At 44.1% G+C, this 18151-nt stretch overlaps 1 protein-coding gene and 1 long non-coding RNA gene across 3 annotated transcripts in view; one reads left to right on the forward strand and one right to left on the reverse strand.

Annotated features, from left to right (window-relative positions):
• The window catches only part of LOC116838796 (uncharacterized), a 77174-nt gene extending 71841 nt beyond the window's left edge, over window positions 1-5333 (reverse strand). Inside the window, exon 1 of the long non-coding RNA XR_004376990.2 lies at window positions 5207-5333. This is a non-coding gene — a long non-coding RNA (uncharacterized LOC116838796). The remainder of the gene's footprint in view (window positions 1-5206) is intronic.
• Window positions 1-18151, forward strand: part of EPS8L2 (EPS8 signaling adaptor L2) — a 122651-nt gene that overhangs the window by 48796 nt on the left and 55704 nt on the right. For both annotated transcript variants that reach the window (XM_075065071.1, XM_032804205.2), the window contains exon 4: window positions 16139-16203. In XM_075065071.1, the coding sequence (XP_074921172.1) occupies window positions 16139-16203 (65 nt within the window). The remainder of the gene's footprint in view (window positions 1-16138; window positions 16204-18151) is intronic.

An 18151-nucleotide genomic window follows, 5' to 3' on the forward strand; every position in this document is an offset into this window, starting at 1 on the left:
AGCTCTGATTTTTTTTTCAAGCCAGTCCATCCATCCTATTGTTTCATCTTGAAGCCACAGTCGGATGATATTAGGTCAGACTCGCTGCTGCGGCTGAGATCTGCTCAGCACAACAGGTTGGGGAGTCCCTAATTCTTTGCCCAGAGTTGCCCTGATCACTGCCCTGACACAGGCTAGAGCAGCCCATCAGCTGGCAGTAGTCCCCAAGTGACCACTGTGACTACATCACAGATATTCAGGTAATGGTGGACTTGTGAAGTTGTTCTGACTCTTGCAACCCCAGCCTTGATCTCCAGGTTTCTCTTCTGCACAGTTCAAATGGGAGTGGGCAGGATTTCTTTCCAAGGTTTTATAATAGTACAAGCAAGACTTTTTTCTCATTGTAACTTTTAAAAAACAAACACTGGCTTTTTTACTGGAATGAAAAGTATTGGGAAAACATTCATTTTGGTCAAAAATTTCCTTCTGTTATTTTGCTGTTAACAGTTTTTTCAATTCAAATTTTTGTTTTTTTGGTAAAAACATTCAGTTTTTGAAATTTTTTACCACCCCCCCAAAAAAAAATTTATACTGAAAACTGGTTTCAAAATTAAAAATATTTCTGTTTCATTTCCCCGCCACATATAATCCCTGAAAAATGTTTGTGGGAAATCTAGAAAAAATAATATTTTGAATTTTCTTGCAAAAAAGTAACTGGCAGTTTTTCATTCAGCTCTACTTATAAGACAGGAGGCTGTCTCTGTATCTAAGCTTACATGACCAAGGATGTTTTTTTTCCACTGGGTTGCTTATTCTCTAGTAAGTTATTTTCCACCACTTGGCTTCTTGTCCCCAGGCCACAGCATGGGGTGCTACTGTAAATACTGCCTTCCATCCTTACATGCTGTGACAAGTTAAGAGGCAGAGGTGCAGTGTTATTGATTGCACAAAGTCCTTGCACAATCAGGAGGCTGGCCTTGTTTTTATTTGCTCTCACAGAGTGGGTTATATCTGCAGCTAATAAAAAAGGAATATGAGCCCTTGGAATTGCTCTAGTGTTAAACACAAAGCATGAGGAGCAGGAATTTAGTTATGAAACTCCAACTAACAGCTACTGACATGTTGTCTATAATTATTGTTACAAAGTTTTCATACCTTTGGGCGTCATCCAAAACTCACAGCAGTCAACGGAAGCCTTCCCGTTGATTTCCAGTGGGTTTTGGAACAGGCTCTTCATCATCAACTAAAAGTGATAGTTTCACCAGGCACAGATCCCCAGCATGACCACAACAGAGATATACAATTTCTCTCACAGAATTGTTAGGGCCAGTTCAAGATGTATCAGTGCCCTAAGCAAAGATGTGAGTTGATGCTTTTAAAAAGTGCTGCAGAGCTGCTTCCAACAAGGTGCAATGCATTGTGGGGAATATTTTTCTTTCTGTCTTTCCCCTTTAAAAGGTACCTTGATAAAATGTAAGTGGACCCGCCTGAAAATGGTGCCAACTATGGATTTACTTTTCATTACGTGTTTGAACAATCCCAGATTTTATCTGTCTCGCAGGTGAGCACTGATGTCACAGTGTGCAGTCTAGCCACGCATACTGTGTCCTGCACCTGTGTGTTACAGTGACACTTGGAAGGCTTTCCTGGTGTAGCTATACCAGTCTACCAAAGTTCTCCTAGTGTGGATGCAGCTTTTGCCAGTAGTGCTTATTCTGTCCCTCCTGAGCAAATAAACTATACCGGCAAAAGTGCAGTTTTGCTCATATAACTGTGTCTACACTAGGGACTTCTGCCGGCATAGCTATGTCACTTGCAAATCACACCCCTTCACACTCCTGGAGCTAGGCTGACAGAAATTTGTTGTATAAACCTGACCTAGGAGTAACCGCTAACCTGTTATGTGTGTGAGGCAGCACTATTTAGCGATATGTAACTGGATTGCTTTTCTGACCCAGTAATCAGTTACTAGCAGTAGATTCAGTTTGATCAGTATCTTTAACAAACCAGCTCTACAAAATGCCCATGGTTGTTTTAACATTATGCAGAGCATTTGTTGTCTTGCTTCGTCTCTATGAGCCTCCTTTGAACGACTGTGCCCTGACCTGTTGTTTTGGCACAAATGCAAAGAGCCATGCTAAACACTCATGTTACCACAAAGTCTATACACTGGTAAAGTCTCAAAACTGCACGTTCCAAAAGACTGCTTCCAAAAGTTGCCTGACTTATGCTGGGGGCTAGGCAGGCTTCTAGCAGGCCCCAGAATACAGAGGATCTCAGAGGTCGTTCCCAAGCTCATGCTGCCATTTTCCACGGTTTTAATCACAAGTCTCATAAGGTTTGGTGTGTTTTTCCTTAAAGGCCCAGCTCCTGGAGTCATGGGAGATTCTCAGCTTTCACTTAAAACAAAAATATGGGGGAAGAGCTTGGGAAAGTACATGCTCAAAAAGCAGAAGGCAAATAAAAGAAACCTGAACTTCACGCTTTTTAAAAATCTCGTGATTGTTAAGCCTGATTCAGGGGCCTGACTCCTGACGTAGGACTTTGTGGGGTTGGCAGGACTGCTGCCTATTGCATCCCCACAGTGAATGAGTGTAGCTCAGATGGCCTGGAGAAGTTGCCCTGCTCCCTGCCCCTAATACTAAAATCACAGTCTGTTGTTCAAGATGAGCGCTCTGAACCTGGCCTTCCGCTGCCTTATATCATCATTTACACCTGTGCAAAGGGAGTGTGAAACACTGCCAAATCAGAATGCTGAGATTCTCTCTGGAGTCCATGGCACTGAGTTCCTGGTTATCCCCTGCAGAACTTCTCAGCAATGTGCATGTCTCTCCAGAGTTTAGAAGTAGTGCAGGGACAGACACAGAGCTCAGCTGCTCTGCCATGGCCTCAAGTCCTTAGGATATTTCTAAACTCCTTAAGGATAGGCATGGAGCTCAGTGGTTCCTACCCTGTCGGCTGAGCTCAGAATCTCTGCAGGGGCCATTTTCTGGTCATTGGGAAGGCCTCTGCAATCAGCAAGAGAAGCTGCTCATCAAGCGGGCTTCAAAACCTTAACAGGGATTTGCTCTATATCCGTGGCTAAAATTTCCATGACTATCCCCTGCCCAAGAGGTGGCTGCCTATTAGTGGTTCTTTGTATATCTAGTTTGCAAAGTGCTGCAAGATGAAAGGCGCAAGGTAAATATGATTACTGGTTAGGCTGCATTGCAAGTGTCACTTAGTTGACAGAATAGTCAGTTCTCTACGCTTCTGCATCTGTGGCTGCCCCTTATTATTCTCTCTCCTCCTCAATGCCTTCTGCTAGTAGCAGCAAAATCCAATGCAAGAGAAGAGACAGGGAGCCTCCTTTGTGATGGAAGCCAAATTAACCAGATTAGGAGGTGTGGGATGGAGAGTTTGGGGTGCATTCATCTCACGTGTGACTGGGGACAAATGTAACGGACACCAAGACTGAGTGTGGCCCCTTGTGTACAGTCACTTTGCCGTTAAGTTTCTGTTTATATTAATGGCACAAATGCAAATGGAATGGAAAGAGATGATATCTGGGAACCGATTATCTCTTTGGATCCTGTCGCTAGCAGGCTGCTCTCTGGCTTCTGAAATTCATTACTCTTTGGAGGTCTACAAAATATATGCCCACTATCCGGGAGCAGAGGGGAAATAGAGCCAGTGGCATACCAGCATGAATGCTGTAGAAGCCCAAAGTTCAGAAAAGGCAAAGCAAGTTAAAATAAATAGCAATCTTTTTTGCTATTATGATTTCTTAAAGCCTCCGCTGGGCTGTCATCATCCATTAACAGCCTTTTGGAATCAATGGGGTTGTTGGGACATACCCAGTCCATGCTTGATTAATAATTATTCCTATTATAATAGCACCTAAAGACTCCAAGTGTGATCAGGACCCTGTTGTGCTAGGTGCTGTACATACAAATTGGAAGAGAGATCCCTGCCTCAAAGAGCTTAAAGATTAAGAAGACAAAAGATGGGGGAATGGAAGCCTAATTATCCCCACAGATGCCCAGGTAGCTTCAGTGACTTGCCCCAGGCTACACAGTAACTCTATGGCTGAGCTGAGAATTGAACCACAACCCAGTCCAGTGCCTTAACCACATGACCATCCTTCCTCTCCTGCATTTTGTCTGGATGCTGCACTGGGTATGAATGGCAGGAGTCATCCAACAAAAGAGAATGGATCAAATTCTGCTCTCACACTGATGTAAAGCCTAAGCAATTCCATTGACTTCAATGAAGTTACTCTGGATTTATACCAGCTCAGTTGTTTTCCTGTCTCCTTCTGGCTTTGTGTGTGTTACAGTGGTATCCAGCTGAGTGTGCAACACACACATTGCATGCCCCTGGACTGGCTGTGCCTGAAGGTTGATTTAATCTAGCTCCAATGTGCAAGGAGCATATTTTGTTCTACAAAATGGCATCCTCTGCATAATGTGATCTTGCACGCCTCATATATGCCAGGTCACGCCGCACAGCAGATGCCATTTTGCATGCAAGCATTGAACTGCATGCCTGACTGAAAATGTCACGGCACGCCGCCACTGTGTTGCCATAAGCAAAGAAGAAGGGGAAAAATAGAGCAGTGGTTACTGCAGGTTTGTGCTGAGTGGATCAGAGATTACAAATTGCCAGCTTTTATCAACATGCTCCTTTCCCTTGTGGAGTTTGCCATAGTCACCTCAGAGCCCTGAGACTTTCCTTCCCAATCCCCCTCACTAACACTTCACAGCCCCCTATAGGGCATCAGAGCTATTATCTTTCAAGTCAAAGAATACAGGAGAACTTCTTTGGAGCCAATTGATGCACCTCTGTCCAGTCAGCAAGAGGGTACCAGTAATGCAAAAAATTCCTTCCTCCGGGTTGTACTGTTTTTGCAGCACCTGTAGCCTGGACTGTTTCAGGAAACAGAGACCATGTGTGCAACCAAAGCATCCCAAACGGCAATTTAAAGCAAAGCTATTGGCCATCAAGCTATTGGTTAGATATTGCAAATACTTTACTTCAGCACTGAAAGGAATAATTTTGAGTATTGCACATGGGTTGGTCGCAGTGCCATTAGTCTACTATTGCCCTAGCAGATCAAGAGCGAGGGTAAAAGCAACAGTCTGGAAGCCAGCAGATTTAGGGTACGCCTTCACTGCAGTTAACTCTGGTGATCAGAACCCAGGTGACTAGCACCTGCGGGGTGAGCAGCCACACTGCAAAGCCTTACCTCAGTCACTGTGTCCTCACTAGTGCTGCAGTCACCTGTATGCGTTGCTAGGGTGTTTCGGGGCACATCCCTGTGGTTCTTAGCACTGCAGTAACATGAGCTGCTCTGAATTGTGGAAGAACTTGTCTGTCCTCCTGGGCACACAGAGAGCATTGTGGGAAGGGCACTGGATGACAATCAGTACTCAGAAGTTCAGCCTGTGTTATCATTGCAAAGTAGGCGGGTTACCAGCCCAAGTAATAGTGGCACTCGGGCTCTATTTCCTAGCCCCAGCCAGGCCAGCTAGCTACGGTTGAAAGCACCATTAAATCCAGTGAGAGGATTTTGTGTGTGGATGGGAGGGGTTTGGGGCAACACAGGAGTAAGAACTCAGGTTATCTCTGCAGCAAAGGCATAATCTTAGAGTCTGATCCAGGCTGTGACAGTGAGTTACCATGTAACCTTGGGAAAGTCACTTACATTGCCATTTCTTTCCCCCAGCCTATCTGATGGTGAAAATGTAACTACTTCACCTCTTAGAGATGTTGTAAGGACTGGATAATGATTGTAAAGTATTTTGAACTTCTCCAGTGGAAGGGGCTGGAGGAACGAGAAGGATTCTGTTATTAGAGGTATCTGATAACCCAGAAGAACACAGCTAAATTAGCTAACGTTATGGATAGTCCAGCTTTCTCCTGTATAAAATTAAGCAGGTTGAGGATGGAGCTGTGCCGAACAGCAGCTTGGGAAACACTAATGAGAAAGTTGCTGGCTTCAAAGCCTTGTCTGTTATAGTGGTTGAACCTAAAAGTGTGATTTTAAACCATCGTCGTTAAACCAGTATAAGTCCCTGTGTGGACACTATTTTGGTTTAAGGGATGCTTATTTCAGCTCAGCATAAGTTGACTGAGAACAAGTTTACGTTAAACCAAAATCAGAGTATCCACACAAGGCTTTGCATCAGATTAACTATATTGGTTTAACCCCCCATTCCCATATTAAACTGACGCACCTTTCCTATGTAGACAGGGCCTGTGATGGTGAGGCTACTACAGTCTGCTGCTGTCTTTCTGCTTAAAATCTTCTGTCTGTGATTAAACAGAAGTGAAGCGCTCAAGCATGCCCCAAATGGGAGCTTTGCAATTCTCCAGTACTAAACATATTGGCATCCTCATTCAGTGTGTCTGTTTTCAGGCAGATTAGTTACGCTTTGAGGTTGGGAGGGGTTGGGCAGGATCAACAGGAAGGTGGAAGGGGATCTTGGAAGAGAAGTAAACAGAAGCCCAAGGTAAAGAGCCAGACAAAAACATACAACACACACCCCAATCCACCTCCTGAGCAGCTGTCAAAGTGTTGGTTTTAGAAGATCCTCACTTGAATGACATCTAAGCACAGCATCTCACAAAGCCAGGTTGTCCTTGTTCTATGGACCTTCAAGGTAACACAAACATACTGCCCTGGAGAATCAACAAAAGGAGCTGGAAAGTTTTGGTTTTCCTTTCATTTTATTTTTGCAGCTGCTTGATATTGTGAGCAGAGCAGTGGAGATGCAGCACTGATTAGACAGCAGAAGAGGCCCCCTGGAGTTGTTCGGCACCTGCATAAATTATCAAAGTGACAGCTTTGTACTTACAAAGAAAAGCCTCTCCAATGAGAGGCGAGCCCGGTCAGCAATCCATCCCTGCTGGAGATGCAGGCAGAGAGGTGGAGCTAGTCCTAGAGCAGTACATCTGACCTGATAAGGGAATAGGACCTGATGCAAAGCCAGCTGAAGTCAAAGGAAAGCTCTGCCACTGATTGCAGTGGGCTTTAGGTGGGTCCCTAGATGTACAGTAATCAGATGGCATTGATGAAGGAAAGGGAGAACATAGAAAAGTTTGAGGTTTCATCAAAGCCTTAGAACTTTTCAGGAAGTTCTACAGATTTTTCAAAATATTTCAAAATTTTGTTTTGGGAAGGTGAGATAATTGATTTGCCTTGCCCCACTTCCCAAATACAAAAGATGCTTCAGAGACTTAGGATTCCATAGCTCATTAAGTTCTAAATGATGAGTTCTAAGCTCTCCTCTCTCTACAGCAGGTGTTGCAACCTGCATGGAATTTGGAGGAAGGAGCACAGGTTGCAGAAGGGAAGAATTTGAAGGAGGCATTGAGAAGCCAGTCTGTGTGCACATGGCTGGAAAGTTAGCTGCAGTTATGGCAACTCTGTAAATAGTCTCCCTAATAAAGGGCTAATTTTGTTTTTGAAACATAGAGTTCTCTCATATTGTACAGCTAATATTACATGGCACATGAAACAGCAGAGATCAACCATTGTCCTTGGAAATGGGTGTTGAGGTCCCTGCTATATAATGAACAACAACTATAAGAAAATAAAAGGGAGGAGAGGATGAGCATACTTGCACATGGAGAGCTAGTTGTATGCAGAATCATAAATAGCGAAGGCAGGCACCGCACAAGCTTTCCCACGCAGCTCTGCCCATTCGCTCTCCCTGAACTCATCAGCCCATCCTGTTCTAAACGTGTCCTACTGCAGCTCTGCCAATGCACCTCAGTCCTCTTATGTAGCACCCCCTGCTATTCCATTGGTGGGCCCTTATCCAGTTCAGCCAGAACCTTTACAGATAGAGGGAAGTATGAGATAAACCTGTTCTAATGTTAAAAAGTTTTATTTTCCAGACCTGACAATTTGGCCTGTTTCACCAGTAGTAAATTCATTTTAAAAGGAAGGCACACAATATCCCAAGATCCAAATTGATTTTTATCCCACACAGACCTGGTGTTCTCATTTTTATTATTTAGGTCAGAAATGCTGAATTATGCAACTGCTGCTATGGAAAAGTCTTATTTGGGTTAGACATTAATCCCATGGCCTGGTAACTTTGTGCACAAAACTTGAGTGCCCCATTGTACCTTTCCATTCCAGCTGGGGCAGGTTGTGATTAAAATGGAGACAATAGTAACAGAACATTTCTATAGATGAAGGACACTGAAATAGGGAACAGGGACACAGAGAGATTAACTGTTTTATCCAAGGTCATTCTGGATGTCAGAGCTGGGAACTGAACCCAGCTCTGCTTAATCAGCACCTTAATCACAAAAACATCCTTCCTCCAAATAAACCTCTGGCACAGTTCTAACATTATACAAACATACCGAGTCTGAAGTTTATAGTCTTACTCATTTATGCTTTTGCCAGTGCATCCAGAGTAAACTCGTCTATTTGTGTACACCTACCAGTTAAGGACCAGTAGGAGCTGCTGTTGCTCTGTTAAGTAGCTCCAGAGATAAAACACACGGAGACATGTGTAATGTAGGCTTATGGGTCTCCTCCCAGACTCAGAATAAAAAGAAAAGTTATTAAAAATCAGCTATCACCAACCCACACAAGGGTATGATTGAAAGATGGTGCATCTTGTTCTATTTCCACCTCCATGTTCCTTCCTCAGGACGTTTACGATGTCCCAGCACCACTGGTTAGCTTTGTTGTTAATAAAAACTAAAAATGTTCTTCCTCTGGCCAAGCAGCCAGAAACACTAGTCTCAGGCTGTGGTTTCCTGACAACCAGCCCAACCAAGATCTAGTGAGGAAGGATGGTTAACAGCCAACTCAGTTTTGTGAGATGGATTATAGGGAACCAGATTAGACTACCAACCCACCCTGGCTAAGCAGTGATGCAAAGCTAGCTAAATCGTTCAGCATGATGGCAAGAAGGGGTCTTCAGTCCTTCACCCCACAGTGAGTTGAGAGCCTCAGCCTCAGCAGAATTGATGTGGTTAGCACCTAGAGAAGGCGGCATGGGTGAGGCTAATGTTGCTATAGAGAGCCACCTGCTGGCCATTCTCAAACAGCATGATCCAAGCTCTGAAGTGAGATCAGTTCTGCCTGGCAGGCTGGAGAAAAAAATGCTTGAGGTGAATTCGGAAAAAGGATAAAAACGGCGTTGAGGGCTCAGGTTTGACATGCACCATCTATGCCCTGGATTTTGTTAGTTATTAGCATGACAGTAGCACCTAGAAGCTCCAACTGAGATCTGAGGTCTCCTTGTGTTTGTACAGTGCAGTCCCTAACACATAGTAAGCTACTGTCCTGAAAAGCTTACAATCTAAGGTCCTGTCTGCATGAGAAAGTTAATGCTGATTAACTTGAAACAGTTTTTAAGTTCCCAAGTGGACACTCATTTTGGTTTAAGTGTGGCTTGTCTTGGTTACTTAACCCAACTGATAACTAACTGCCTTATGCTAAACCAAAATAAACTGAAATAAGAGGATCCACACAGCCTTTCAGACAGGTGTAATTAAAGTGGTTTAAAAACTGGTGCAGCTTTCTCATGCAGACTGATCTTAATAGACAAGACAGTTAACCCTCTGCTACAGATGGGAATGAAGGAATAGACACACTAATGACTTGCCCAGGGTCAATTCTCTGGTAAAAGCAGGGGACTGAACCCAGGTCTCCTGCATGCTATTTCAGTGCCACAAGACTACCCTTGCTCTCATTCAAGAAGCTTGTTGTGAAGTCTGTACTTTTACCAGCTTTTCCATTGTCTTTTCATTTGCAAATCCCACCTTTGCAAAGGTGAATAGTGCTAAGACATCAATAGCCTCATTATTTGAATTTAGAAACAACATTTGAACACAGATTTCTCCACTACCCATTACCAAGTTCCTGAGTTGTCTTTTGCTTGTCTCCCACCCATGAGGTCTGGAGGTCATATGAGAGAGGGAACACAGTGGCACAGGATAGAGGTTGACCAATATTTTCCAATAGTTAAAACCACAAGATTCTTCATACATGGTGCCTAGAGAGAGTAGTGATGGGTGCATTAGAAACACTGTATATTAGATTAGGTTCTCACTGATAAATCATGGTCATTTTTCATCAATACTTTCTGTGGATTGGAAACTCATATTTGACCTGTAAGTAGAGCTGGTCAAAAAACAGAATTTCCATTCTATGGGAAATTCCAAGATAACTTTTCATTCTGAATCAGCAGCAAGAGTCAAAAATTCCATCAGAACAAGCATTCCTCCCACACCCATAAATTTAATTTGAAACTAGCAAATTGTTTTATTTCTGCAATATCATTTTGATAATGTCAAAACAATATGAAATACTACATATTGGAGTACAATATAATTGTAATTCTAATAGTCAAACTGAAATGAACTGAAATGTTAATCAAAACAAAATGTTACGACACTATTGAAATGAGAAAGTAAATGATTCGTTTAGACTTCGTCCCCATTGAAATTTCCTGAGAATTGCCATGTTCCTACAAAACATTTAGATTTTGACAAAACTGCATTTTCCAATGAAAAAAATTGTGCCATCAAAAATATTTTGGACTAGTTCTACCTGCAGGCCTTTTGGGGCAGGGACACTTCATTTAGTGTCTTCCACAGATTAGCAAACACTGTTGATGCTTGACCTGTAATATTGCTCAGACACCACTGAGATGGAATACAGTGTATTGTAACAACATAGGGCACAGTTTAGTAGTCCAGGAGAAAATGGGAGATACACAATGCAGTGAGAGAGACCCATATTCTGCTTGCTGAACCAGCCCTGGCAGCTAAGTCTGCAGCTGCCTACCATAGCATAGGAGTGATTTGGACTGTCAGTAAGAGAGGCCTGCAGGTGGTGGCATTGGCCAGCTCCATTTGTGTATTAGGTGCAAGCAACCAGTCAGAGGTAAGATACCCCCTGAGCATACAGGTGCCTCTGGCCACAGGGCTGGTAGCACATGCACAGATGTGGAAGGACACAAATCCTACTTCTGAAAGTCATGGCACTTGGGTACCAGGTACAGTAGAAATCCCAACAATAGATTTTAACATATAAACTCACTGGACAAAATACCAAGGCACCACCTGGCCATTGAAACTCCAGACCAGCAGTGTCCCCTCCCTTTGCAGAGTGGCTGCTTGGGAGAGAGAGGGGAAGGAGGCTTTGGTGCAAAGGAGGACACCACACCCAGGTATCGTAGGGCTGAGACAAAGGCTCAGACTGTGCCTTTGCTGTTTGTAACACCGGCAGTTGGCACAGAACAGGGAAATTATTGAGTGATCCATCTCCTGTCGTCCACTCCCACCAGAGGTTCGGGGACACTCAGAGCTTGGGGTTAAATCCCTGACCATCTTGGCTAATAGCCACTGATTGATCTGTCCTCCAGGAACATATCTCGATCTTTTTGTAACCCATTTGTACTTTTGGCCTTCACAACATGCCCTGGCAATGAGTCCCGCAGGTTAACAATACATTGTGTGCAGAAGTACTTCCTTATGTTTCTTTTAAACTTGCTGCCTATTAATTTTCATTGGGGACCTTTGGTTCTTGAATTATGTGAAAGAGTAAATAACACTTTCTTATTCACTTTCTCCACTCCAGTCATGATTTTAGAGACCTTGGTCATATCCCCCCTTAGTCATATCCCCCCTTAGTCATCACATTTCCAAGCTGAACAGTCCCAGTCTTTTTAACTTTCCTCATACGGAAGCTGTTCCATCCCCCTAATCAGTTTTGTTGCCCATCTCTATACCTTTTCCGATTCTAATAGATCTTTTTTGAGATGGGGCAACCACATCTGCACACAGTATTCAAAGTGTGGGTGTACTGCGGATTTTATATAGTGGTATTATGCTATTTTTTGTCTTTTTATCTTTCCCTTTCCTAATGGTTCCTAATATTCTGCTAGATTTTTTGACTGTCGCTGCACATTGAGCTGTTATTTTCAGAGAACTATCCACAATGACTCCAAGATCTCTTTCTTCAGTGGTAACAGCTAATTTAGACCCGATCATTTTGAAATAGGTAGTTGGGATTATGTTTTCCAACATGCATAACTTTGCATTTATCAGCACTGAATTTCACCTACCATTTTATTGTCCACTGTTTTGTGAGATCCCTTAATTAAGTCCGAAGCAGACTACAAAGAGTTACGATCTTGAGTAATTTTGTATCATCTGCAAACTTTTTCACCTCAGTCTTTACCCCTTTTCCCAGGTTATTTATGAATATGTTGAACAGCATGGTCCAAGTACTGATTCCCAGGGGACCCTGCTATTTATCTCTCCCCACAATGAAAACTGACCGTTTACTCCTACCCTTCGTTTCCTGTCTTTTAGCCAATCACTGATTCATGAGAGTACCTTCCCTCTTATCTTATGATTGCTTACTTTGCTTAACAGCCTTAGGTGAATGACCTTGTCAAAAGCTTTCTGAAAGTCCAAGTACACTCTGTACACTGGATCACCCTTCTCCGCATGTTTGTTGAGCTCCTCAAAGAATTCTAATAGGTGAGGGATAATTTCTGTTTACAAAAGCCGTGTTGACTCTTCCCCAACAAATCACGTTAATCTATGTATCTGATAATTCTGTTCTTTATTATAGTTTCAGTCAGTTTGCCTGGTACTGAAATTAGGCTTACCAGCCTGTAATTTCCAAGATTGCCTCTGGCACCTTTTTAAAAAACTGGCATCACATTAGCTGTCCTCCAGTCATCTGGTACAGAAACGGATTTAAGTGTTAAATTACATATCACAGTCTGTAGTTCTACAATTTCATATTTGAGTTCCTTTAGAACTCTTGGGTGTATACCATCTGGTCCTGGTAACTTATTACTGTTTAATTTATCAATTTGCTTTATTTGGGATATACATTTAATCTGAGCCTCCATTGTGGTGTTATTAAAAAGTTTCCATGCAGCTTGCAGGCATTTCACTCTTGTGACTGTTCCTTTTAATTTCTGTTTAACTAGCGTCCTCATTTTTGTGTTGTTCCCCATTTTGAAGTTAAATGCTACTGTGGCTTCTTTGGTATCTTCCCCACCACAAGGATGTTAATTTTAATTACATTATGGTCGCTATTACTAAGTGGTCCAGCTATATTCACCTCTTGGACCAGTACTTGTACCCCACTTAGGATTAAAAGACAATTGCTTCTCCCCTTGTGGGTTGTTTGCTGGAACTCTGTTGTTTGTTCTTTGTGAGTAATGTATGGATGAAGAACAAGGATGGCCTGAAGAACCTGCTGAATCAGTTTCTTGCTAGCACTCAACTATTGACATATTTTGAAAAAAATCTAAAAAAGTGACTGGCCAGCTAACTTGGTAGATACTGTAGCATACAACCACATGAATTGGGAGATGCCATGGGACTGGGGTTTCCCAGGCTAGTGGGGTTTGAGAGCATTGCTTGGCACTTCTCTCAGTCATCAGAAAGGGAAAGGCAAGATTAGCTCATGTCCACATTGAAGCAGTTCCTTCATTGGTAGATTTGGACATTAATTGCTTTGACCATTGGACCTTTGTTCTATTGGGCCTCCTTGCTTTTCACCTGTGTCCATTCCAATTTATCTTATCCTGCTGGACTTTCTGTATAAACCCCTCCTCATGGGCAGCGTGTGAACTGCCAGCCAGGGGAGGCTAGCCCCTAGCCCTGCCCTTTCTGCTCAAGGCCCTACCCCTTCTGCCCCCGAGAGCTCAGAGCCCCCACCACCATGGCCACTGGCCCAGTCCCACCCCAGGCTAGCCCCCCAGTCCCAAAGAAGTACTGGGAGGGTGGGTGGCAGGCGGCCCCAGCCCCAAAGGAGTGCCAGGAGTGTGGATGGCAGGCAGCTACAGCCTCCCCCAACCCCAGAGTGCAAGAGTGTGGGTGGTGCACAGCCCCAGCCAGAGCACTGGGGGTTGGAGGACTGAAGTCGCACACAGGGAGTGGTGGTAAGCAGGGGGCGGGGCCACACCTGGCTGTCTGGGGAGGCACAGCCTCCCCCAGCCTATGTAACCCACCACCCATGGCCCAACTCAAATCTCTGTAGCATCCTTCCGCCTCCTTCTGCATCGTATTCAGCTTCCTTCTCCTCACTTCAGGGTTTGCAGAGTTCTGCTCCTGCCTGCCTCTCAGCTCTCATTTCCTCCTGTCTTGTCACTCAGTGCATTGCTAGCACCGCTATACCTTGCTGTCTTCTCCCACTCCTGATGCTGGGCCATTTCCTGTCCATGCTTGGAGCCGCCTCCTTTCTCTGGAGCACCAAGCACTCTCCCTTGCCTCTTTTCACTGCTTCCTCCAAACACCCTGCCTGCTTTCCACTGCTAATCTCTGCTTGGGTGTTCCTTATGGTCACTGCCGCACCCGATCATGATACAATAGGTGCATGCCTGTCTATAAATAAACATATGAAGCAACACAATTCCTGTTACAAAAGCTTGTTGTGTGAAAGCAAGCCAGATGCTCTGCACATGATTCTCCCCTTCCCCTTGTCTGGGCATCCCTCTTCCTATCCCATCCCCTCCTTCCTCCTCCATGTTTGATACTCACCCTTTTAGGCTACATACACACCACAGCTTATGTCAGTATAAATTATGTTCCGTAGGTGTGTGAATAAACCAGCCCCCTGAGCTGGTAAGTAAGTTACACTAAGTGCTGGTGTAGACAGCACAATGCCGCTGGGAGATTCTCTCCTGCTGACATAGCTACTGCTGCTCACTGGGACTGGAGTAATTGACAGGAGAGCTCTCTCCCATCATCTTAGAGCATCTGCACTAGCAGCACAGCTGCATTGGTGCAGCTGCCCCACTGTAAACTCCGTAGCGTAACCATAGCCTTAGTTTATGATCTGATTCCATTCCCATTGAAGACAATAGGAGTTGACTGTTGACTTTAGTAGGAGTTGGACTGGATTCTTGGATAATGAGTTCCTCAGGGTGGGGAGCTTGCAGGTTTTTTAGATTTGTAAAGCCCTGTGGCACCCTTGTGACACTAAATAAATAGCAGCAGCTGGAAGGTAAGCTCTAGAAAGTTGTAATTTTAACATTCATATACTTCTTGACATATTTAATGCAAGGGACAGATGTGAAATAATTAACGCTCAAAACAGCCCTATAAGTAGTGATATCCCCATTTCACAGATGGGGAAAACAGACTGAGAGGTAAAGTGACTCACCCGTGGCCATACAGCAAGCAGTGGCAGAGCCAGGATTAGAAGTCAAGATCTGTCAACTCCTAGAGCTATGCCTGGGAGACCACAATGCTTGGGATTATACAATAGGGAAAACAGCTGCTAGGAATGGAAGTGTGGGAGATGAAGCCCATGCGTGCAGACTGCTTGTCAGAGTAGCTTAAAAGATGCAAAGCACATCAATTTAGTCTGATGGGGGGGGAGAATAAACCCACTTCTTTATACACTATGAGATTGTATTGAGAGGATGTGAGCATCATCAGGCATCAAGACTTTTTGATGTAACTATTGTAGCTCTCCAGGTTAACCCCTAAACGTGATGATTAATGCTGCTCAAAAAACTGACATTTAATTTTTTTTTTCAAATCCCTCCCAGTACATTTTTCAGAGTTTAAAAAAAACAACCTATTTTCAGTTTTCCAAAATTTTATTGAAAGTATTATTGATGTCTTTGAAAATATCAAAAGAAAAAAAGTTTTGATTTTTTTTTTTTTATTTGGACAGAAACAATTTGGTAAATTTGACCTGAATCTGCATTAAAAAAAAGTTTTGTCAGACATTTTGCCCAGTTGTAATGTAGAGTTTTTGTGCAGGGTGGTGGGTGTTCATAATTTCCTTTTCAGATCAATTTTGCTTTGTGGCCCTGAGCCAGTTTTCTCAGGCAGGGGAGCCATAACTCACTAGCTTTCTTCTGATAACTTCATAGTTTATCTGGCTTTTTAAGTTTCATTTCCTTGACAAACAAGCACTCTGCCCCTGGCTTTCAGAAATCAAGTTACCGGTAATATGAAAATCCAGACGTGTTGTTTGTGAGTCTTTGTAATAAAGATTAATATATTTTTCTACACATGCCCTGTTTCCAATGGATTTGATTAATCCAATGAATTCAGAAGGAGTGAGAAAGGCAGTAGAGCCAGTCATGTGAACTACGTCCTTGGATCCTATTTCACTGATAAATGAACATTAAACGCAAGGCTTGTTTTCTTCTTTTTTCAGAACAAAGGAAGAAATACTCCAACTCCAATGTAATTATGCATGAGACATCACAGTACCATGTACAGGTGAGTTTGCACAGAGCCTTTACGGGAATAAGCAATAAACTGCATCAGTGATAGGTGCTGATAATGACACCTGGTTCATTTATATCATGACCCTTGCTTAATTCACTATGCATGACTCATCATGGAACCTAATTACTTCAGAGGCCAATTAGAAGCTTTTCTACGAATGAGCAAAGGTCACCCTTCCCACACGAAGTCATGAATAGTGTCTGACAATGAAACCTCTTGAACTGCATGCTCCTTTTTCCAGTATTTGGGACATAATCCGCTAGTTCTTTTTTCCTTTTCCTTTGCCTGATGCCTTTTGAGGGCTAACTGAAACGTACTGTTACAACCTGGCCCACTCCATGCAGTCACCAGTCTGTTGACAGTGGACTTGTGCTTCCAAGCCAACTGAGTCTGGGTAGAGAGTCTAGTCACTGTTTCTTAGGATACACTCCTGGGCTCAGACCTCTTGCCTGATACTCTTCCTTGGGACAGGGAGGTTCTGCCATCCAGTTACCCTAAATCCAGCATTTAAGATTTCCCAAGCTCCCCAGTCACAGATACATGCTCCCCCAGCATTCTACCTAGGCTTTGGGCTTCCAGTTTAAACCTTCAGGGACAATCTGGCAGGAAAGCAAGGAACACAGCAAAGGAATTTCTAAACCACAGTGATTTTACTCTTAAAGCACCCAACAGTTAGAGATCTTTGAAACTAACAAGAGTACTAAGACAGATCTCCCCCCTTCTGTGATTCCATGATTTATCTATGTTTCAGGCTGGGCAGGGCCCCTCCAAAGTCCTTCTTACATGTTGCGATGGTTGCCTCCTCCACGGAGCTGCACCCCCTCTTAAGTAGGCCTCCAAGCGTACGTCTACACTTCATTGTAAACCCAGGTCTGTGGGACCAAGGCTTGTGGACTTGGTGTTTCCGAGCCAGTGCTTGGGCATCCACACTGCCTCGGTTTACAATTGCTGGACCCAGGTCTCACAGCTGTGCTAACAAGTCCATAATGCACTACACCGATCTTCTGACTTGCATCTGCAGCTTAAGCTGCAAAATGACAGGGCTGGACCAGTGTCTTGGGGGAGGAATAGCTCAGTGGTTTGAGCATTGGCCTGCTAAACCCAGCGTTGTGAGCTCAGTCCTTGAGGGGGCCATTTAGGGATATGGGGCAAAAATCTGTTGGATGATCTAAGTGGGGACTGGTCCTGCTTTGAGCAGGGGATTGGACTAGATGATCTCCTGAGGTCCCTTCCAACCCTGATATTCTATGACTCAGAGCCACCCCTCCTAACAGGGTCCTAGGACCCAGGTCCTGCATGCATGCTGATCTGTGTCAGACAGATTTGTGAGTGGGGACTTAGGCTCACACTGCATCAGAGTCCAGTCTGAGCATGCAATGTTGAGATACGCTGTCTCTCTGCCAAGTGTTCCAGTGTGAAGCTCCAGCCTCTCCCCCAGTCATGCTTGACCCAGCTAGGTAGAAAAGGACATTATTCCATGGGGGTTGGCCAGGAGTTGAGAGTCATTTAAAGTCAATTCACAGTGATAGTGCTTCACTGAGATATCTGCTTTCCTGAGCATGGGAATAGCATGCTGAGCTAACATCACGGCAGACACCTCCTTGTGGATTACTTGCTGAAGAGCCATCGCAAAGGGTCAGCGGGGTCCCAAGGCACCGCCTCTCTTTGGTGGCAGTAGGGCCTCATGGCCAGGGTCCAAGATGGCTCCCTCTCTCTGGCAGCGGTAATGCCTCATAGCAAGGACCCAGTGGCCACCGCGGCCAGCAGCTGTATCGCCCAAGGACAAGAGTCCAAGTAGGCTGCTTTCTTTACTGGCTAGGGTGCCGTGTGGTGGATGTGCGGAGGGTAGAGGAACTCCAGCTCACCCTAGTCCAGCTGCTTCTGACCTAGGGCCTTTCAAAACCAGTTACCCTGGTACAAGGCTCAGGGCTCCATATCC

This window comes from Chelonoidis abingdonii, chromosome 4, assembly GCF_003597395.2.
Source record: "Chelonoidis abingdonii isolate Lonesome George chromosome 4, CheloAbing_2.0, whole genome shotgun sequence".
Lineage (NCBI taxonomy): Eukaryota > Metazoa > Chordata > Testudines > Testudinidae > Chelonoidis > Chelonoidis abingdonii.